Source organism: Ruditapes philippinarum, unplaced genomic scaffold, assembly GCF_026571515.1.
Source record: "Ruditapes philippinarum isolate M1 unplaced genomic scaffold, ASM2657151v2 ctg2589_1_1_1_1, whole genome shotgun sequence".
Taxonomy (NCBI): Eukaryota; Metazoa; Mollusca; class Bivalvia; order Venerida; family Veneridae; genus Ruditapes; species Ruditapes philippinarum.
In genome coordinates this window covers 183,946-209,263 of record NW_026857848.1, presented here as the reverse complement: position 1 = coordinate 209,263, position 25,318 = coordinate 183,946, and the positions used below count along the sequence as shown (strand labels likewise).

At 32.1% G+C, this 25,318-nt stretch overlaps 1 protein-coding gene across 1 annotated transcript; it reads right to left on the bottom strand.

The window, feature by feature from the left end:
- Positions 1 to 4,686: 4,686 nt before the first annotated feature.
- LOC132751240 (sodium-dependent phosphate transport protein 2B-like) lies at positions 4,687 to 25,167 on the bottom strand. The gene is made up of 8 exons (XM_060741400.1): positions 24,946 to 25,167; positions 17,234 to 17,363; positions 16,801 to 16,932; positions 11,938 to 12,084; positions 11,157 to 11,348; positions 8,766 to 8,884; positions 8,146 to 8,311; positions 4,687 to 6,045 (listed from the first exon to the last, which is right to left on the bottom strand). Exons 1-8 carry the CDS (start codon positions 24,964 to 24,966, stop codon positions 5,084 to 5,086), a joined length of 1,869 nt encoding a protein of 622 aa, XP_060597383.1. The 5' UTR covers positions 24,967 to 25,167; the 3' UTR covers positions 4,687 to 5,083.
- Positions 25,168 to 25,318: the final 151 nt, after the last annotated feature.

Sequence of the window (25,318 nt, the reverse complement as noted above, 5' to 3'; positions counted from 1 at the left end):
GAGGAATTGCCAACAAGATTAGTCTTGAATGGCATTATATCAATCGAAAACCAAGGTGTAGTGTTAAAAAGCAGTTATTTCGTCAAAAGTTTGTCAATTGATGACATATCATAACTGTTGCAAAGATACGAGACCCTCAAAAGAAAAACAGTGCCTAGGTTCAGCTCTCTTTTTTGACATTGTTTGAAAATAATTAATATTAGAAAATATGATATCCAGCTATGTATAACATTATCAAGTCAGCCCCTTTTATGCTAATACAGTAATTACATATGTGTTTTCATGAAGAAAAAGTAATAATTTGAAATGCACACACATCTTCACTGCAGCTCCTGTAATGAAAAGTGCATTGTACCTCAAGTTTTAAAAGGTTTACATATCAAATTGCTAAAATTAGTTTCACGAAAATGATTAGTTTTGTATTGAAATAGTTTTAATAATTAAACAATATCTAACTCTAAAATTAGCTTTGCAAAATATTGTATCTTTAAAGGTACATTATTTATGTTTGAATAATGTATTTAGGACATATAAAATGATTAACATGTGAAAAAAGCAGTATTGAATGTAAAAATAATTTCCCATAAACGCAGCAAAAGGTAAACAAAGTGGTATCTTGTCTCTCATAACAAGATGCTTAATCACTAAAATATTTTACTATTTGCCTAATTTATAAAAATCAAAGATGATTTAGCAAAATGGTCAGTGTGTAACGTTTGGGAAATTGCAAAAGTTTGAAATAATAAAGAGACAAATATTATAAATTGTTTTTTAAAAACATAAAAATGAAAGCGCTGTTGGTTAAAATATTGTTTTTGAAAGTATGAATGCATCCGTTAATACAAACGCATAAAGGTACAATTTGAACTATCTATATTATTTAGGGTGTTAGGGTTTGGCTTAAGCTAGGGTACGGAATTAGACCCATCACGTTGTAAAATAGTTCTTTAACATTTTGAAATGCTCAAATTCAAGTCATTTCAAGTCTGATTGTAATAGATAGAGTATATGTATTGCATTCGTCCTGTTTTATCTGTTATATGATGGCTTTATACGTTGCTTTATGTGTATTCTCCAGTACTTTATTTCTGGGCGGAAGGATAAATGATAAACTACGCAGATTAAACAGCGTCACGATAAAAAGAAAATTATGAAAAAAGTACATGGCTAACATTTTTATTTTTTGGGCTGCATTTGACTCGCATAGTGTTGATTTTAAAATGTGAAGACAGCATAAAATCAACACGGATTGTGGAAACCAGAATATATCTCAAATGAGACCGATATACTAGATCTATATGGCATAGAGTAAGTAATTTTACTAGACCGAATCCTTTATTGGAATGCAAAGCTATCTTATTTGCTGTCTTAGTGACGATGCCATTGCTCGGCGCCCACAGGCACGGAGCTATTTGTGTTGACTATTTTTTTGTCCATGGACAAAATTTTTATCAATGAATCCCTTCGATTTACAGCAAAAACTTCTTCCGATTTCTATTATGTAAAGTCATATATTGGTTTCCACTTCGATGAGTCGCAGCATGTCATATTAATGATTGAACAAATTTCACGCCAAAGCAGTATCAAAGACAAAACAATGATAAACTTAAACTCGGTGAATTATTTCTTACATGTGTATCTTCCACGGGAAATTGCTTATTGTTATGTAGTGCACATGGAGTTATGTATGCATTTAAACAAACTAGAAAATTTTGCAGGAAATAAATATTTAAATTGACCCTGACTTCTCAAAATTATTGATTATATTCTGTATCGGCAATCGGTTTTAAGGTGGTTTGAGTGGAATGTTGATTTGCCGAATACTGTGACATTTTAACAACAGAAACTTTCGTCTGCAGTTTGAATATGACGTGTTATGTTGTAAGATACAGCATCGACTGCTGCTACCATCTCCTTCCTGAGGTGGGTGCCATATTCACTGGGCGTTTCAGCGCTTCCCACTACGCCCTCCTATGGTGCGCCGTCTAGATGATATCAAGCTCTAGCCAGGAGATGGTAGGCTTCAGATATCCCTGCTTCCTCTGTCTTGAAGCGGGTACTGTCTAACTATTTGTCTTTCGACCCTCCATCCATGGCTCTTCTTTCTTGATCCAGTTCCACAATGAGGCTGACTCTGCTTCATGTGCTATGTTAGATATGGCTTTGTTGCGCGCTTATCCTGTGTGTATGGGTGTATAGGAATGTAAATACAGGGGGTTTTGAAGCAATTAAACAAAATAGTAGATTGATCTCCCAATAAATCAATTAACAATTATAGCTCTTCATTTATCACCAATGTCAAGAGGCTTTTATATCCTTGAGTCCCACGAACAAGATGTTAGTGAATTTCCTCATACATGTCTAAAATTCAGGTAACAGTCTTCCATTTTATTGATAAACAATGTTTCACCATATGACGGGTATAAAGCACAAAAAGTCCTGATTTCTTTTTTAAATTCGTCCCATTTTTTCATTCCAGTGTGTGTCATACTTTCAGTATTTATCTGGGACTTGAAATATATCTACTGTATCTTTAATCTTAGGCATTAATAAAAACCTGATGTGAAAAATGCATGTAATGTTAGTCCGTTTTGTTATACCGTAATTTGTATATTTGTTACAATTATAATTAATGAAAAACAGAATTTATTCATTTTCCCTACTGTTTTGTTTGTTCCAAAGAAAATACATTTAATATTCTCATCTCTAGCAAACCTACCAAAGTTGAACAATGTCTTTTGTTCTCCCATTCATTCAATAATATATGATATACAATTCTGGTAATCTAATCCAATTAACCATTGAAAACTTTTTAAGTACATCTAGTTATCAGATGTCTACTAGTTCATCGTCATTTGCTGCATTTCTTGCTTGGAAGCCCTTTGATGCTTTGCATCAATTTTTTCTTGTAATATCATGATAAACTATTTGCCGCGAAACATGCAAAGGACATTTTGAAAAGTAAAGTCAATGAAAGTTTTTTTTGTTTGCTCATTTACATTTTTATATTTTTAACCATGATTAGTTGTTGATATTTGTAAAAATGAGTCGCGTTATAGGTGAAAAACAAATGTACATGCTTTGATATTTTTTAGCATCTTATATTACTGACTACAGTAGTAACACAAACAGAACAATGTTGCACCATTGTCATGTCACATTAAGGTTTACAAGTCGTGTAAGTCTTTTTGTATTGAAATTACTTTCTTTACCAGGTAGGCATCAGTGAAAGCAATTATTTTTTGAATTTAATATGTGGCCCCTCTCTCATGGATACAAGTAGTGCTAAACATCCGGAATAATGTACAATAATACTTAATCTGGATAAATAATGACCGGTGCGTAGGAATGATTTGGTAAGATATCTGTAATAAGCGCATTTTTATGCGCGGAGCTTCTCAAACATTTGTACTTGTTGATATTTATGTTAAATTGCTTCATTTGTTATATGCTTTAAAACTGATCTACAAAATGCCTTAAATACTATGAGTTATTAGTGTAATATATAAAATCTTGTTGTTAATGAAACTAAGACTAAAATGATGATTTTTAATGGATGATTTTATTTCTACGTATAATAGTAAAAAGCTTGATTCAGTTGATAGATTTACTTACCTTTGGGGAACTTAATACTTAAAACATTAAATGTCTTGTCGAAAATGCTCTTTTATTGTATGGTATATGGTGAATTGGACATATTTCCATAAGTCTTGCAAGTGAAAGCAAGAGTTTTGTGTTACTGGAGTAAAATTATTAATGCTTAGGAAAATAAGATATGTAAACATCTGTATAAAACAATTTGTCTTTGTCCTTCAGGAATATTGTTAAATGAATAACATTTGTGTGTGAAAGAAACGCTTAATAAGCTTGGAATGTCAGAAAATTTTTATCTACAGAAAGTAGATAACACATATCACTTTAAAAGAATTGTGAAGCTTAGACTAAAAATATCTAGATGTACTTCCATTTGACAAATGCAAATATTTATGTAAATTTAGAACAATGAATCACCTATTACCAACATTTGACAAATGATCATAATTATAGGCTAAAGTCCTTATATCTGTATCAAGCTATTGAATGTTCGTACTTTAATGATGTTAGACGTAAATCTCTTCTTCCTCGTTTTTATATTCATCCCAATATCTTTTAACTTGACAGATAAGTGTATAGTTGGGATAAAAACTAAACTATCTTTATTTTGTAAAAATATTATGTTAAAATTTTGATAATGCTTCTCATTCTCTGTATGTTCTCCCATTTGTCACAATGTAAAATAGTATTAAACTCAGTATTTACCAACATTTTTACCTTTACTTTAATTTTATTGAAATTCAGTAGTTGAAATGAACAATAAGATCACCTATTTTTGTTTATTTAGCTAGTCATAATTGTACTCATTAAATGTGATATTAGCTAATTTTTGACCGTTATCTTCTGTTCTGTTCATTTGTTTGTTATAACCAGTTTCATATCACATGCCTTGGTTTAATAAAAACTGAAACTGAAGCTTTTCTCGAAGGCCATAAATCTATATGACTGGGTCCTATGCATTAACATCGGTTCTATTTTCAGTTTGATATAAAAAGGAAAAGAACATTGGTTGTGGTTATCTCCGGTGCATGCTGATCGAAATCTATTATTTGACCTTCTTGCGCTCAGGAAAATATAGGAAAAAATACTAGACAATACTGACTCGTTTAATTGTATTACATGTTTGATTCTTAATTGCATTCGTAATTCTTAATCCATCTTTTTGGATGGATTTTTGAAACAAGCTAACAGTGCGACATGCCTTCGTTGTGCATACATAAAATTGTGTCAAAAGCAATTTAATGAAAAATTAGCACAATCTATTCCGACCTATTCTTTTTGTTCTTTCAAAAATTACATGAGTCATTTGAATACAATTGTATCTAAAAAGTGATATTTTCCAAACATATAATCAATGTAATAAAATACAAAACATATATGCATGATGGCAAAAACAAATAGTGAGTTATGAATATATCAGATGCAATGCGTGTATATAAATTACCATATGCTATCACAAACTGCTCTCACACAGATTATAGGCTGAGTTTTACATTCTTGTGTCTACATTATATGAATTTGAATTATTATGGACGTGAGATACGTTACGAAGATGGACGTCTGACTCAATTCTTTGTGGTGTTTCCTTCTCCTCCCCTTCCTCAATAGCCAAAGCTTTGCAGCAGCCGACTTTTCTGCAGCAGTAGCAATTTCCGGTTATCTTCATAAGAAATCGGTCAAATGGCGCCAATGAGCGCATGCATTCCGGCAACCATTTCCAATTTCGTAATTTCTTCGGTAAACATTTTGGACATTTTTCCTGTATGACCTTTATGATGAATACAATAAAAATCAAGACACCAATCGGAATGAACACAGCTGCAAGTGCTATCCAACTGACAACTGAAAGAGCAAAGCCTGCACCAGGAAGTATGAAGAATGCGAAAATGAGATACAACACAGCAAACCAACGATATTTTGCTGTCTGCGTACCGAGAAACTTTGCTGCTCTAATTGGTGGTCGAAAAAACGGTAGCGGAAAGAATAGTAAAATACCGCTTAAGTTAAAGAACAAATGACATATAGCAATTTGTAAAGAGTTTTTAAGTTTGCTTGGATCCTGTGCAAATGCTGCAAGAACACTTGTCGCAGTTGTTCCAATATTTGCACCTAGGGTCAATGGGTACATTCTCTCCACAGTCAACACGCCGATTCCCACTAATGGTGTAAGCGATGAGGTAAATATTGAACTCGACTGAACCAGAACTGTCATTCCCGCCCCTATCAAAATAGCAAGATAGTCTGTAAAGTAACTACATACTCCTGGAAAATCAGCGTTGATGAACTTTCTGATAACGTGTGCCATCTGACCTCTTAGAAGCGAATGTAAAAGTTTCACTATGGCAACAAGACAGGCACACAACAACACAAGGGCGATTATCAACAAAACAGCTCCGACGGCTGCATCACTCCAGCCACCGTCACGTGATACGCTTTCAAAGAGGAATTTACCTGAAAACAAAACAAAACTGAAAATGAAAACAATGAACTTTCATTTATATAATGCTGACATCCAACAAATCTGAAATTTCAGTAACTATTAAAAATATTGGTTGTCAGGTGAAACATCGTGTCATTTATGGTGTTAAGAGATCATTTAATATGTACCTAGCAAAGCACTTGAGCGACATCATATCACAGATGGAAAGATATGCTACATGGGCTATATCTATTGGTATACAAAGTGCCGTAAATAATATCAATTCTTGCCGTAACAAACATTACTAGTGAAGCATTCAGACCTTAAGATTTCTACCACAAGACCCCGACCCATTTCACTTTCCTGTCCATTTCACCTTCTGGCCCATTTTCAACTCCTTAGGTATATTATCAACCTTATTTCCAGAATATATATTTCACAGCCCATTTTTTGTCCCTGTCTGTTTGACCTGAACTCTTTGCTATTTCATCACCCTGTCCAACCTGATCTCCCGGTCCCATTGGTTCCCAGGTCTATTTATCAATCGACCCCTTAAATTTTCAGGCCCTCTTTGACCTTCTGATCCTTCCTGACAACTTAGCCCCCTATTTGATTTCCAAGCCAGGACCCCCCCCCCCAAAAAAAAAAAAAAAAAAAAAAAATAAAAAAAAAAATAAAATAAATAAATAAACAAAATGAAAAGATCAAGACGAGGTTTGAGATTCACATTTTTCTACTCTCATTTGTTAAGTATTTATAGACAAAGTGTGTTTGTTTTGTTTGTTTTGGGTTTTACATCACATCGACACAGTATAGGTCAAATGATGACGTTCCAGCTTTACTGGTGGAGGAAGACCTCAGGTGCCCTTCCGTCCATTATTTCATGCACGAACGGGCACCTGATATGGACAAAGTAATAAGGGACTCGGTTTATTTTAGATTAATGGCACGAAGCTGCGATTTGTTTTTGATGTTCCTCAACAGTTACACAGCAGTAATAGCCAGTTATATATTTTAAATGAAGTACGTATATTTAAAAAGAACACGTGTCACTATATTTATTCAAGTTCAATTGCCGTATGTATAACGAAGGCAGTAGATAACAAATAAATAATATCACATGAGTGACTTGGTGGTAACACAACGCGGACTAAAATCCTTTTTTCCGGGGTAGAAAAAGATAAATTTCCTTTACTCTAAAAACGGATGGGTGTCACTGCGTATGTAAACATATTGCTGAAAACATGACATGCGTGCAACATCCGAAAGTGTATACATACTCATTTCTGTTTATAACATTTCTGTTTCTACTGAACTAAACAGCCTCTTTACTACACTTTCACTATTACACGATTTCACACCTTCACGACATTTTTTGTTTGTTTAGTTTTGATTTTGAGAATACGTGCATTCAACAAGTAAACCACATATTGATCTTGTCATGATAAAATAATAAGTTGTTTACAAATTGTCATTTTTTATAAATAAAAACCTTTATTTACAAAGTGCATTGTAAATGTTAAATAGATGATTAGAATACTAATTATCACTTTATTTACAGCTTGATTATATTGCAATACCGGAATTTTCTTGATTTTTTAAACATTTAAAAGGATGCCCATAGCGCACAAAGATTTTTAAAAAAAAGTTATTTCTTGTACTTTCCCTATTGTTGGTTATTATGTGGCTGAATAGATAGCAACAATTAAATTGTTCACAACAGAAATCTATATGTCTAACATTGATTAACTTAACATAGAATTAACAAAGGCATAATTGTTATAGTTTTATAGCATATTAGCCAATTTTCGAGTGGTCAACATATTTTTCGGTGTGAGATGAAAAAAGGTTTGCACAAGCTTATTAGGCGAGGTTCTTATCAAATATTACCGTGTGGACGAGTCACTAAATCTACATGCAATTAGTAGAAACTTGTTTTAATAATACCACAGCTTCGATGATTATAATGCATATATGTTAAGGTTTTGATATGATTGAGTATTGCTATTTCTTGTTGTGAAGCAGGAATCCTGGTACCCTTTAAAAAAGACTTGTCACCAGGTCTTCGCCCGTATGACCGAGTTCCTTTAAATTTCAAGTATTTCATTACTAGCTATACTTTAAATACTTACAATTTTTACAGTTGACATTTACAGATTTAACAGTTTCAATTAATGTCCCGTTCACTTCCTCTAACGTTTTGTTTTTAATTTTGTCGCAGCAAATATGTTTTATAATGGATGGACTATCATCTTTTAACTTTCCTGTAGCAATCTTTTCAATCACCTTCTTGTCAATCTATTAATAAACAAATACGTAAGTGTCAATTATAGAATTAATTAAACTGAAATGAATTATGATTAAGAACATTGTATGAAGTAAAAATGGTAGTTAATTCATGTGTCGGTTCAAAATAAACGCTAGGTTAAGATCATTCTACTAGATATTTTGTACTAAAAGATGAATTAATGTTACCAAATAGATTAGACGGGAAGTTGAATAAAGCTATTGAAGTAACTGACGGCTGCTCAATATTACATCGAGGAAAGTAAAATTGAAATAGAATACATGTTAACCCTTACTGCGCATTTAGTTTTGATGAGAAAATAAATATAAACATGAATAAATTTAAAGCGAATAAAATGTTCGTATTTAAATAGCTTTGCTCGATTTTTAATGTTAAAACACACACACAAAAAAATGCACGCTTGTTGAATTTCTAAATACTATTATTTTGAAAATGTTTTCTTACTTGTATTATAAGTTTTGTAAAAGGTTTAGTTATCACTTTCAAGAAGTCCATTTTCCCGCCTTTGGTCGTCTGCAGATCCATCGAGTCAATCATCAAACTGCTTATCTTTTCCAGATAGCCTAAATAACAAAGAAAACAAGAGTTCGTGATAATTGATGTTAGCACTATTAAGTGTTGAGAATTGAGAACCGTTCAAGCCGGTGCTAGGGGGCGTGAGGGATGTTGCACGTATTCATTATCCCTCATGTACAGACTCAATCAAAAGTCCCATGTTACTTCAAATATACAACTAATGTTAGGACACTTTTGAATTATAGTATGTATTTTTATACTTTATGTTTCCCCCCCAAAAAGTACAACTAGTGTTTGAACACTTTAAAATAATATTATATATTTATCATATTTTATGTTTCTTCAAAAGAACAACTAGTGTGTAAACATTTTAAATAATAGTATGTGTTTTAATACTCTAACGTCGTTATTCGTTAAATCCTGTTAAATTACACGGCTATTTTGGTCATGAAGTGATACTAATAACACAAAAATTACATAATTTATGTAGTTTTAAAGACTAACTTTATCGTTTTTAGAAAATATAGCTCATTATTATAGTGGCTGATTTGGTACGCTTTTGTACGTCGCGTTGGTGCGACAACACGACAAAGCGCCAAACGGCGCGTTGTCGCGCTGTCGTCTTTTCGTCCCGTTTCTAGCGCGGCACGCCGAACGGCGCGTATCGTGCGGCGTGTTGTCGCGATGTCACATTGTCACTCGGCTCAAGCGAAAGGGCGGATCGCGACAACCCGTCGCACGACAATGCGTAGCACGACAACGCGCCGTTCGGCGTGCCGCGCAAGAGACAGGACAATCAGACGACAGCGCGACAACGCGCCGTTTAGCGCTTCGTCGTGTTTTCGCCATCGACAGGACGACAAGACGAAAGTCCGACAACGGGCCGTTTGGCGCTTTGTCGTGTTGTCGCTAGCACCAAATAGACGCACAAAACAAAAGTGTACCTAATCAACCACCATACAATGATCTTTGCTTGCTCTTCAGGTATATTAAGATCGTCGTTTGTAATTAAATAAATATGCAACGTCGCATGCTGAAAATAAGCCATATTTTTTCTATTGCCTGTCTCATTAAAAATCAAATAAATGAACTCTTATATGATCTTTGAAATTTTATTTCGTTTTCCGAATACATGTATTACCATACACCGGAAATGACGGTCTCGGGTTATTTTGCACGAGCTTATGAAATGTTTTATGCTGTGATCAAATATCTTTAACATCCATTCATCTTTGATCACATGATCAGTAAAAATCATCATTCATTATTGGGACAGACTGACATTAAGTGTTTTGAATGACATACATTGTACATGTATAATATAAACCAGGAAATTCTATAATGAAGTTCAGAATAATTATGTCCATAAAGATATGCCATCATCATCGCCTTGTCATTAATATATGAATGAGGAAGCCTATATTCGCTGTAAAAAAACTTCTACCATTACCTACGTCAGTTAAATTTACAATGAATATGGAAAAAAGATCATTTACTTTTTGTAATTTTAAGTACTTGTTTTAATGTAACGGAAATGATATGTTACTGTTACTGTATCAATTAAAAATGATCAATCCAATACTAGTGATAGCAACTTAGTTTAAGTTATATACTATTATAATAATGTACAAGTTCAAATGTCCACGATAAAATTTTAAAAATGTTTCTTTTTTAATCACCTTTCTTACTATGATCAAAATAGCTTTGGTATGGTATAGGCAACTTAATTCTTTAATTAAAATATCGCGGTTTAAATATTAAAAACAATAGGAAGTGACGTAGTTTGGCAAATGTTTCAGAGTTTTGATGGAATTTATGCATTATATCATAAAAAAATATAAAAAAATAACGTAACGTCAATGTATATTTCCCGCCATCTTTAACATTGACGTCGTGTGACGTCACTTCCTGTTTATTCACTGACGAAGAACATAATAGTTCGAAATCGATATGAATAATAAAAAAATGAATGTACGCGTGAGGTTGGTCTTATTGGAATCATACATTATATCATATAAGGGATTCAAACGTCTGCATTTTTGTAAGCGGTTTTAAAGTTTTGATCACATGATAAAGTAAAATTCATTACTAATTGATAAGAAAGAAAAAAAACAACATTACTTTTATGTATTTAGCGGCAATGACATAATCATTTCAATAAGGACATTCAAAAATGAAATGAAATTATATAACACATGAAAGAAGGTGTCCTAAAATAAATTACATGAAGAATAGGGTCATTATATGATCGGCAAATCTTTGTTATTTTTATGTTATTAATATTGATATCATTAATATAGAACAATGTCCGATTGTTACCTGTTATTACTTCTAATGGTAAAAGAACAAGTACTGTCAACCAGTTGAACACATCATGTACTGTAGCTCCAGCAAATGCGCGTCTAAAGTCGTTCTTATTGGTGATCTGGCCAATTGAAACAATGGTGTTTGTAACAGAGGTCCCGATGTTTGCACCCATCACAATAGGTATTGCAAGTGATACAGAAAGCACTGTAAGAAAAATAAATGATATAACAAGTCGTTTATTGTTTCAAAATTAAAAAACTTGCGATTATTTTTTGTTTAATCTCTTTATGATCGAACCAGAAATAAATGCTAATTAAACTATAAATTACATAACTTTGACAGATAGACATACTTGTAATTAAATTCATTATTTATTAAAATTAAGCATGATGTTTCAATTTGTTCAGATATAAATGAGCCGCGTCACGACAAAACCAACGTAATGCGTTTGCGACCAGCATGGATCCAGACCAGCCTGCGCATCTGCGATCAGGATCCATACTGTTCGCTATCAGGTTTTCTACTTATAATAGAGTTTGTAAGCGAACAGCATGGATCCTGATCATTTGAGCCGCGTCACGACAAAACCAACATAATGCGTCTGCGATCAGCATGGATCCAGACCGGAATCGCAGGCTGGTCTGGATCCATGCTGATCGCAAACGCATTATGTTGGTTTTGTCGTGACGCGGCTCAAATGATGTTTTAATAGTACGATAAACTTCCGTGATTAATATGATTCTAATCATTAAGGCGGAGAATGGATATTAAAAATTCCGGATTGAATACTCACAATCGCCTCCTCCAACCATTGATACAACAATGGAAGTCGTGGTGCTTGAACTTTGTAACAACACTGTGGCCATGACCCCGATCATTAGACCGGCTACAGGGTTTGACAATATCTGGTTTTCGGCAAATGCTTGACCCGCCGCCTTACCTTTAAAGTTATCAAACATAGTAACAAGTTACAACAAGACATGGATTGTTATAATTATGTTCATATCATTTCTACATCCAGTAATATTAAGAGGATATTTTTTCGTTTGCGTGAAATATGTATTATATATTCTCACGAAACATGATAAAATGCCACATATTTTCACGAGCCGGTACGGCGAGTGAAAATATGTGGCATTTTATCATGTTGAGTGAAAATATATACCATATTTCACAAAAAACGAAAAAATAACCTTTTTATTTAATTTCATTATCAAAGAAAATGGTAACGAATCCCCATGCTTGCTACCAACTGCAGTAATGTACAGCGCGCAGTAATTTATGCGTAAGCACGCGCTGTTTGGCGCTACATTGTGACGTCATGTAAACAACTTTTTAAACGTCTGTACAGCGTTAATTACTGAATTAAAGATATTGGTGTTCGGATTAATTTTCTTAGTTAGACCATTTTCTATCATGCTAGATAGTTTTCAAAACAATATTCAAGAAAAAGTTGTTTTGTATTCATCAGATTTTTCAAACAAAACGGCGAAAGAAGTCCCTTAAAATAAATATGAGTTTTGACTCCGCCCACTTTCATATTTATATTTCATATTTATTTTTAAAAAATATGAAATATATTTGACTGATATAGCACCATATTTCATGGGTAAAATTAAATAATAACAAAGTTTAATGAACTAATTTCAGTAACGGTACAAAGATCATAGTATTAAGACACACCCTGTCATGAATAAGTATATATCAGTATAATTTTATATAATTATGAGTGTACTTATGACTTGGTACATTATCATTACCGGATTATAAATGCACTTAGGACTCGCTAAATTATCATGTCATTATCATGACTGGTTAGGTAATCAATACCGTAATATGCACTAATAATTACATTATCATTATCGAAATATAAGTACATTTGTACAATTATGACTGGTTAGGTAATCATTACCGGAATATGAGTGCAATGATGACTGGTTAGGTAATCATTACCGGAATATGAGTGCACTGATGACTGGTTAGGTAATCATTAACAAAATATAAGTGCACTTATAACTGGTTACATTAACATTACCGAAATATATTAAGTGCACTTATGACTAGTTAGGTAATCATTACCGGAATATAAGTGCATTTATGACTGGTTAAGTAATCATTACCGGAATATAAGTGCACTTATGACTGCTTAGGTAATCATTACCGAAATATAAGTGCACTTATAACTGGTTAGATAATCATAACCGAAATATCAGTGCACTTATAACTTGTTAGGTACTCAATACCGGAATATATGTGCACGTTTGACTGGTTACATTATCATAAGCAAAGTTTTGACTGATATAATTATCATTATTATTAAATAAGCTTATTTATGTATATATTTTGTGATAATGGCATGATAAACTGAGCTACTGACTGCCTTAGAAGAACTTTTAAGCAAGTTATCTTAAACTGTTTTCAACAAATATATGAATAATATTAGCCATTTGTGGTTGAGGGGTTGCCTTTAAGGGCAGGGGCATCAGAATTTCAGCCATCGTTTATCCCTGCGTGAGCATGAGAGGCGACGAAATGGGTTTCCAGCAGAAAAGGTGCTTTTGACACCTTGTGTTGCTTTAAGTTTGTTACACTCGAGGTTAGCCAAAATAATTTTTTTTCTGTTTCGGCATCATGTGATCGTGTTGGTGTGCCGTAAAACCAAACAAAAATATTTAACTGACATAGCCCCATATTTAAATGGTAAAATCCTAGACTATTCACGTTATTTATTGATAAAATCTAACTGTTTAGATGTTACGTATGTGCAAGATTTAATATTAATTTTATTACGCCTTTACATCACGTAACTTAATTTTATCTTACCCTTTATAATGCATTTAGAATATCGTTAAAGTTGACAATAAGGTAAATACATATATATTGAAATATTAGGTATGTTTTTGCTTCAAAGCAAAGAATGACAGTAACACCACATTCGAAACAACGAAGAAACACTTTTGGTATACAATTATAGCTTATGTTATAATATATTTACATAAAAAGCGGCAACTAAACTGCCACCTATTCAATCAATTTTCAAATTTTACAGTAGGTTTGACAAGGAAGTGAGAAATCTATATTGCTTTGAAAAAAAAGAAGATTTTATTGGATATGAATTAAATGCTTGCTTAATGTGTGCACATCAGACGCACTAGGTACGGAAGTGTATTTGGGACAATCTGGGACAATTTATATTGGCTATTTCATAAAATGTATTACGTAAAACGTATCGCGTCTTCTAAGTAATGTATCGTCTAAATTACCACTATGTATAATATATATGATTTGCTAACAAATTTCCTTTCAAAATCTTGTTTTCACTTAAAGAAACGTTTAAGGATGTATATTAAAGAAGTTTAGATGCTCTGAGCCAATGAAAACTTTATTGGACACTATAATGGACGCCTACATTTTCATCTAACGAAAAGTGTTTCTCTATATATTCATAAATAGACTGAAGCACTGTGTAGTAAAACAAATCTAGTTGACTAAGAAAGAAATCTGAACCAGACAAACTGCTCAACGATGTTCGGTTTGTTTTGGTCGGTTCTTACAGAAGTAACTCGGCATTGTTCAGCTATTTTTAAAGAACAGTCACGTGATTTATTTATCCTATCTAATTACTAATAGTTTCAATAACGTGTAATGTAATACCAGATAAAATTCCAGCATATAATTTTGAATGACATTATTTTGCTCAATCATGAAAATTATACATGCATATAAATAATATATATCGCAACCATGTTCTTATTATATGGTAGGTAGATTACAATTAACCACTCCTTGGATTTTATTTGAACTTTTATCAAAACAAAGCTATATATCTATCTGTAAACGAACAACTCTTGTTTACGATTTATAGTACATTTAGTGACAAAAATTATTTTGATGTGAAGTTACATTTATAGAAATATTTGTTTTTTCATTTCTATTTTTTGTTCTCATATGTTAACCAGGATGCAATTAGCTTGTTGAACATTCATCTCATTGGTTTATTTTGTTTACGAACATCACGTACACGTATAAAGATTTATCTATATCATAGAATAACATGCAGTTGTGAAACGCAAAAGTGAATGCATCACTAGGTATTATACTCGCATTTATTTGATCGTTAACATAACTAGCATGAAAAGAATCTAATCTAAATGAGAATCGAGACGAAATTGTATCTTAACCAATTTCTGTAATAACATTCTTTTGAAACATTCAAAACATTTTTTTTTTCAATTTGAACGCAGATATTTTGTACTTTTTTCATTTATGGTTACTTTAAATATAGCTAAGATATTTATTTGTTCTTAACTATCTGAACCAAAGCAAGATCATGAAAAAGATGATGTGTGAAAGCAATTAAAGCAAACATAAAATTTTAAACTGGATGTGCAACATTTCTTACGCTCCAAAAGTCGGGTTTAATAATCAACACTGAAAGTATTGGTATAATTGATCCTAAAGAACCAGAAATTATACCAACATTGAATTCAAACTGAATTTATATCAAAAATAATTATATCTTTCAAGTAGTCCAATTTTAAAAATGATTCATTATTTGAACGTTTTACGTGAACATACTTCATACAAAGGATTAAACAAATTAAAAGAAACAATTTTATTTCACACATTATAAGATATAACTATTTTACTTTCAGCGATTGCATAAAATGATGTTTCGATTCTACTGAACTCGTACACACCTGCAAAACCTATATCTGACTCGACTATCGTCTCGTTCAATATGGTTTTGATAGTCGCGTACTCGTTTAATAAAATTCATTAATAATTTACTTCTCAATATTAGGCACGTTTTCACTTCAAATGTAAGGCTAATATGAAGTTAACCACGACAACAAGACAATTATGTAAAAAGTACGGCCTTAATAAGGAAATTTGGCTGTTATGATATTGGAGAATTTTGATTGGCTTTCCAGCTCGGCCATGATGAATCTAATTGTTTTGTTGTTTTTTCATTGAAAAAAAAATCGCCATTTTGACTTGCTGCGAGACATTTTTAAAACAAGAATCTCATTTATAATACCTAACAATTCCGAAATTTTACATTACTTATATTTTGTTCACTAAGTATTGGGGCTTTAGACTTTCATATTAGCCTTCGGCCTTTGACCTCAGGCTAAAATGACAGTTTTCAGCCAAATAACAAGGTCATTATGAAAACATTTGATTCTTAACATTATAGTATTGTCCTCAACAATATATACTTAATAATTTCATGAAATGTTTTTCTAGAAGTGTTGCTAATAAAGAAATTGTCTATAAATAGGCGAATCATAAAACGTCACATGAACACATTTTTCAGCAGTTTGAGCACCAGAAAAAGTAAGCTTATTCGCATAGTTTCAATATAACCCGGAAAGGACAGTCATTTGATGAACTCTGTCCTAACGGAAAAAAACATTCCGTTGACGCAATGTAGTGGTTTCCTTTTTGTCTGCTATTCAGTTTTTTTATTGTAACTTAACTTGTACAATGGTAAATCAGGAATTATAGCGGCAGTATCTCATACTGCAGAAAAAATTCTGTAGAACAAGTTTGACTGGGTTCTTTACCAACCACAATATAAAGCTAGTATATCCAGTGTAAAGCTTTGTTTAAAATGTAACAAAAAAGAGAGATTCACAAAAGTTTATCTTACCTCCAAGTAGTTTGAATGCGTCACCAAGGAAACTCAATGAACAGATGAAGATGAAAAGGAAACCAAGAAGTAAGATTATCTTGCATATATAATGCCATAGAATCCTTTTGACTTTCCCGCCAGTCGACAATTCTATATCGAAGAATGAGAAATATATATTAACCTTTATTTAAAAAAAGCATTTTCTTATCTTCGAAAGATGCAAGATGTAAGTAATGATAGTTAAAAAACATTAATGAGCAGCATTATTTCAAATATATTCATTTAAGACCGATTGTGAAGCACATTCACGCAACTTACATTCATCATTTTCAAATCTGCTTTCTGAAAGTAACCAGTACTGGTGAAATATGAAAAATTTGATCGTGACTCAAGTATAGTGACTAACATTATTAGTTATAATTAAGAGAAACATAAGCATAATAACCAGTACCTGACCACGGAGTAAAGTCAACCTCTAGTTCCGGTAATGCCCAGACATCGTTTTCAGAACTTCCGGTCTGGTCAGCTACATCAACATAACTATCAGCCGTGTATGCGTCGTTGTCATACCCTTCATTTTTCTGCGGAAAAAAACGAAAACGAACTTAATGTTTGTCTTTTTTTCTTCTAATTTTACTCTAAATAAAGTATCTATTTATCAGTCTATAAATGAAATAATGCATCACATGCGCTGTAAATCTATGGATTATGGGCGCCAGTGGCAGAATGGTTAAGGTAATTGACTTCAAACAACCTACCCCTCACCGATGTGAGTTCAGATCCCAATAGGTACTTTCAATTTTTTCATGTGAGGAAGCTATCCAGCTAGCTTACGGAAAATCGGTGGGCTCTACTCAGGCGCCCGTAAGTACCTGAAATAATTGACGGAGGGGCACCTAAAGTCTTCGAACACCATTTAAGCAGGATAGTCGCCCTATATGATCTATACCATGTTGGTGAGGCCTAAAACCCAACCAAGAAAAAGTGATGAACAGCTTTACAAAACAGAAAAACAAAGCTGAAGTGTATCTATCATCACCTTACAGTGTTAAGAAATTGCTATAAATGGTGATTTATACTGAAGATCATGTCATTGAACATTTATTAACTTTGTATAACACGAATGTTACAAATATCACGACAGTTCATTGATGACTTAGCAATGCACTTGGGAAGGGTCATATCTGGCAAACTTAAATACAGTAATGCTTATATTTGATATTTGTGAAAAAAGGTTTATTTTGTGATATAAAGTGGCCTATTTGTGAACTGAGCGGTGACTTCTAAAGTTTATCATGTGTCTTCTGGCCTATAAGTACTATTCAAATAATACATTCAAGTGCTACTTTATCCAACAGTGGAACTAGACAGTCTCCAAATACAAACGGATGAAAAACTATTTGTCTTTTCCATTTCAGATTTTTCGACTTGTCGAAAATCAATCGCCATAGTTAACCTCTATTAAATAATATGAATAATGTAAAAGTGTAATATCTATACATAACAGAAACAAATATTTAAACAAAATATATTCTATATGAATTCGTTTTAAGCAAATAATTAACCAAATAAAACCAACCCCAATGTTAAATAAAGCTATATTGCATGTTTAATTTTATAATACAGACTATAACATATTTGTAGTTTGAGTTTTACTATGCTTTCCGATTTTATTTCTTTATGGGATGAACATTTAAGATATTACCATTTAATGTAACCACTTACCATACACATTCGTCGTATAATAATATTATTGACAAATAATAAAAGTATTTAATGTGGTTTATATTTACATATATTTTAGTTTTTTTTTGTGGTAGCAATAATTCATTCCCAATTAATATAAATAGATTTGACATAAGTCAAATGTTGTATGTATTTTGTTTTCTAAAGTGAAGTGAACTTAATAATAAGGTCCTCTATGTTATCTATCAATTTTGATCTATGTATTTACATTTGGATACGTTCAGATGTAGTGATATACCTTGTTATTATATGGAAAGTACAGAAATACTAATGATGATTTTGAAGGGCATGTGATAAAAAGTCTAACTTTGATGATCATATGTTTTCTTGTGCATATTACAAATGCATTGTCACCATTTGTTTCTCTCATACCACAATTATGATTGCCATAAATTACATCAATCATTATTGACGTTATAAATTATTTAGTAAGGCAAATATCGAGCATGAAGCGTATGTTTCGATATAGTTTGACGTAAAAAAACACACAAAAAAAAAAAAAACACAAAAAAAAAAAAAAAAAAAAACAACAAACAAAAACAACACACACACACATAAATTAATAAATAAGAAATGAAACAACCTCGAACCATGTATGGAGCCGTACATAGCTACTTTGGTTCCAAAAATTGCTATCTTACAATGCTAAAATCAACAAATTTACTGTTTCTAACTCGGTACCATATTTCATTCATGTCTACTTTGTTACCATTTATTGATGAGCTGGTACCATGCTATGTGATAATCAACTTATATATTACTACTTCCGTTCTATACATTGATAAAATGGTTTCAAATATTATAAAATGAATTAATTTTAATTGATAATTCGGATTCATATAAGGAAATATGGTTCCATATAAGGCTACTTTGTATCATATATTGAAGAATTTGATTTATATATTGAGAAAATTAACTTATGTATTGCTATCTTGGTTTCATACACTGACGGTATGGTTTCATATATTGTAACTGTGGACTAATATGATAGCTTCTGGTTTAATATGAAGGTGTTTTCATTCAAATATTGAAATGTTTTGCTAATTGAAACATGTATTAATATTCTGAGGAATAAAATATGTTTAAACTAAACTTATTAATATATAGTCGAAGTGAACTTGTATATAATCCACATGGTGAAATTAATTGAAAAAGAACAATATAAGACAGCAATGGCTTTCCATAGGAAACATACTTAATGGCCTTTCTTATACAGTGTAACAAATCTTCATCCTGGAGCATTATATGTACCTGCTATTATTAATGTATGTCAAGTGTATGTGATCTTTAACAATTGATTTAGTTCAAACAATAATAAGCGAATCCAATTTTTCTTACAGAACAAAAAAACCCAAGTAAGTAGAAAATAAAACAAACATTTATAAGGAATAGACGAACTAGAAAAAAGCTGTGAAATTTCAATAGATTCGATCTGTACTAACTAAAAGTCAATTCTGACTGAATTTTATAAATGAACAGACGGTATCTAGCAACAGTCAAGCTTCAAATTGTTTAACACGAAATGGAAGGAATTAAGACTGGTGATGAGGCGTTAAATTTCCGTAGAAAATGAAACGTGATTAATGTAGCAAGAAAAATCTGTAACTGGTCAGATAGTCCCTGAAAATTGACAACAGTAACAGAAACAACATATTAGATTTAATCATTCTTTAATTTGACATTCAGTTAAAATGTCCCTGACCCCATCCCACCCCCTGCACAACAAATGTGGAATAAGACTGGTCGTCCGTCCGGCTAGGGATTTGATTGATCGAAAATATTTTGATTGTTCGGAAAATAACTCAAGATGGATAAAGTTAAAGACCAAATATGTTTCCATACCTTTGGAGTTATTTCCCTTTATGATTATATATATTTAATGGTAGTCCGGAGTATTAATGAAAGAAGGAAGTATTGAAAGTATAAGATTGAAACTACATAGCTTGATAGCCCTTATTAAGGAAAAGTGTGCCTTTAAAAGACATGACTCTTTTATGCAAAACTTTTAATTACTGACATGCGTAATTTTAGATACTTAATTTTTTGTCGGAAACTTGGCTTGTCATATCTTTATGTAATATGAACTACATGAACCATAGTTTGAGAGGCTTGCCATATCTCTATGTTATATGAACTACATGAACCATAATTTGAGAGGCTTGCCATACCTTTATGTTATATGAACTAGCTGAACCATCAGTTGAGAGGCTTGTCATACCTTAATGTTATATGAACTAGCTAAACCATCAATTGAAAGGCTTGCTATATCTTTATGTAAAATGAACTACATGAACCATAATTTGAGAGGCTTGCCATATCTTTATTTAATATGAACTACCTGAACCATCAATTGAAAGGCTTGCCATACCTTTATGTAATATGAACTACATGAACCATAATTGGAGAAGCTTGCCATACCTTTATGTTATATGAACTAGCTGAACCATCAATTGAAAGGCTTGCCATATATTTATGTAATATGAACTACATGAACCATAATTTGAGAGGCTTGCCATTACTTTATGTTAAAAAAACCAGGAGAACCATCAATAGAAAGGCTTGCCATATCTTTATGTAATATGAACTACATGAACAATAATTTGAGAGGCTTGCCATACCTTTATGTTACATGAACTAGCTGAACCATCAGTTGAGAGGCTTGTCATACTTTTATGTTATATGAACTAGCTTAACCACCAATTGAAAGGCTTGTCATACCTTTATGTTATATTAACTAGCTGAACCATCAATTGAAAGGCTTGCCATATCTTTATGTTATATGACCTACATGAACCATAATTGGAGAGGCTTACAATACCTTTATGTTATATGAACAAGCCGAACCATCAATTGAAAGACTTGCCATATCTTTATGTAATATGAACTACATGAACCATAATTTGAGAGGCTTGCCATATTTTAATGTTATATGAACTAGCTGAACCATAATATGAGAGGCTTGCCATATCTTTATGTAATATGAACTACATGAACCATAATTTGAGAGACTTGCCATATCTTTATGTTATATGAACTACATGAGCCATAATTTGAGAGGCTTGCCATATTTTTATGTAATATGAACAAGCGGAACCATGATTTGAGAGGTTTGCAATATCTTTATTTAATATGAACTACATGAACCATAATTTGAGAGGCTTGCCATATCTTTATGTTATATGAACTAGCTGAATCATAATTTGAGAGGCAGGCCATATCTTTATGTAATATGAACTATATGAACCATAATTTAAGAGGCTTATCATATTGTTATGTTATATGAACTACATGAACCATAATTTGAGAGGCTTGCAATACCTTTATGTTATATGAACTAAGGGAACCATCAATTGAAAGGCTTGCCATATCTTTATGTAATATGAACTACATGAACCATAATTTGGGAGGCTTGCCAAACCTTTATGTTATATGAACTAGCTGAACCATCAGTTGAGAGGCTTGTCATACCTTTATGTTATGTGAACTAGCTTAACCACCAATTGAAAGGCTTGCTATACCTTTATGTTATATGAAGTAGCTGAACCATCAATTGAAAGGCTTGCCATATCTTTATGTAATATGAACTTCATGAACCATAATTTGAGAGGCTTGCAATATCTTTATTTAATATGAACTAGCTGAACCATCAATTGAAAGGCTTGCCATATCTTTATGTAATATGAACTACATTAACCATAATTTGAGAGGCTTGCCATACCTTTATGTTATATGAACTATCGGAACCATCAATTTAAAAGCTTGCCATATCTTTATGTAATATGAACTACATGAACCATAATTTGAGAGGCTTGCTATACCTTTATGTTACATGAACTAGCTGAACCATCAATTGAAAGGCTTGCCATATCTTTACGTAATATGAACTACATGAACCATAATTTGAGAGGCTTGTGATACCTTTATGTTATATGAACAAGCGGAACCATCAATTGAAAGGCTTACCATATCTTTATGTAATATGAACTACATGAACCATAATTAGAGAGGCTTGCCATACCTTTATGTTATATGAAACAGCGGAACCATCAATTGAAAGGCTTACCATATCTTTATGTAATATGAACTAGCTGAACCATAATTTGAGAGGCTTGCCATACCTTTTAAATAATACGTTAAATGAACTAGATGAACCATCAATTGATAAACTTACAATAAATGTATAAATCTATTGATGTACAAGGTTCATTCTCTTATATAATACAGAATTAATCATATCTTTGACACAGATGTAATTAATAAGCAATAAATTGGGAAAAGTTTTATTCACGAAAGACAGTTAAATTCATATAAAGGCGGATTTGTTATAGCAACAAAACGGTTTATGATCTTTCGGGCGATTTTATTGCCGAAAAATTTGACTTCATCAATGAATGTTCACTTGAATAAGAACATTTTTGTGACACGAGTTTCCTTGATTTTAACCTTAGACAAACAACGTTAAAGTACATTAATTGAAATTTTGATCTGCAGATTTGAGTAAGGACGGACTCCTCTACCTTTGATTCATTGACAAAGGAAAATAAACTAGAAGTCAACAAATCACATTTCTTTGTTGCGTTGATGAGATATGCTTCTGCCTTGTCAATTTTAGAAGCTGCTAATTATCAAACTCCAAAATTGTTTAAAAATATACACACACAAACATGTGTAATTATTGTCATGGTAAAATATATACTTGGTGTAAAACTATCATTATGTTCTTGCATTTGTCTAGAGATACATTCCACTCTTATAAAAATTTAGTGATATTGGCCTTTAATCTTCAAAACGTTAAGACCAGTTGTATCAAGTTTCGAGAAATGTGTCATTTTTATTCATTCTCTTCATATCCTTACCTCGTTCTGCTTTATTTTATCAAATTAACGGGATATACGTGTGATACCCAGAGTTTAGCAGTACTTAGGTACTTTCATCACAAAACAACTTTGAACCACATGCACCCATCCTATCATGTCCGTTTCAAAATCATTTTACGTGGGTAAGCATTCTCTAATTACCAAGTAGGGAGAATTTTAAACCAGTCGTTTGTTTTACAAATTATAAACGTTTGTATGATATATAATAAATATAATAAAAAATAACCTGCGTAAGATATTTTATTACGTCTTAGATGTCATTTTAATAACTAGAAATTGCTTGTTTCGTACAACAATGAATCAAATGTTAACAAGAATGATTTACATGACATGAGCCGCGTCACGACAAAATCAACATAGTGCGTTTGCGACCAGCATGGATCCAGACCAGCCTGCGCATCCGCGCAGTCTGATCAGGATCAATGCTGTTCGCTATCAGTTTCTCTACTTGTAATAGGGTTTGTAAGCGAACAGCATGGATCCTGATCAGACTGCGCGGATGCGCAGGCTGGTCTGGATCCATGCTGGTCGCAAACCCATTATGATGGTTTTGTCGTGACGCGGCTCATATGTATAATGTACTGACACGAGCAAGGACAAGAAGACACTACGTCTACAGACGACATAAAAATGTCGTTCATACATGTACATGGTGTGGCATATGACGAGATATACAAGTTAGGAGATAAATAGGAACACATTTTATAGTTTTGCTGTAAAAGGGTGTAAAAAGATACAATAGTATATACAAATAAAAGATAAAAATAATAATGATAAACCCCGAAATGACTAAATATTTATAGTTATTTTAAAAGCAAAATAAGTAAATAAATAAATAATAATAAATAAATAAAGTATAGATGATAAATATAGTGAATTAATGTCAAGAATAATAAAATAAATAAATGATACAAAAAGAATTATAAAAAGAAAACAACATATGAAAATATATCAATTCCGAACGATTTCTAGTACATACTTTACTTATAACATATTCATTCACGTTATTTTATGTCTTAATTCACCTTTTGAAGTTTTATAAAAAAAAAACGATTTCTAGTTCTTTTTCCCCAGTGTTTTCTTATTGCACTACCAGAATATCGCTAGTAAACCATTTGAATACTAAGATGGAATACATTTATCAGATTACAATTTTCAAAAAGATGTAAATTTAATTTATATATAGTTGTTTAAAGACAGGTAGTTGTCTAAATCAGGCCTTATGATAAATAAAAGAATAATTTATTATTTATTATTATTTATAGTTTATAATGTATTTGCTCTTCAAATCACAAGTTTTTTTTATATCCCTTATTAATCATGTACACAAGAACATTTTAAATGTTACCATCATTTTATTACAGCCAACTTTGTTGCCTTAATTTCATCTAGGATAAATACATCAACGTCCATATGATTTTAATTTATACCAGTAACAGTTTACAAACGTTCTAGTCACATCTGTTACACCCAAACGTTTTTTTTTTCGTATATACGACTTGCTCTAAATATATATAAAAAAAAACAACAAAAATATCACCTCTTTTCTTCTGTTATCCATTATCAATGTCTTCAAATTCAAACGCACATAGCCTAACAGCCTTCAAAAGATTGAAATTATTTCACTGACAACTTTATATCCTTCTGCTAATCTTATATTAATAAATCTTAATTGGTGTAATGTGTCCTTTCACTTATAAATGCGCAAAATATTAAATGAAATGCAACCTGTAGATAAGACAAAGCCCGTTTTTCATCGCGGTTTTTTACTGTACGTCAAGAGGTTGTAAAGCGACATTTATTATTACATCGCCGTCGGCACTTCTGTGACAGCTTAAATACAGATGTACAATTCCAAATATAACTTTTTGTGACAATCCTAGCACTCATGTCATTTTTTCGTATATTAACCC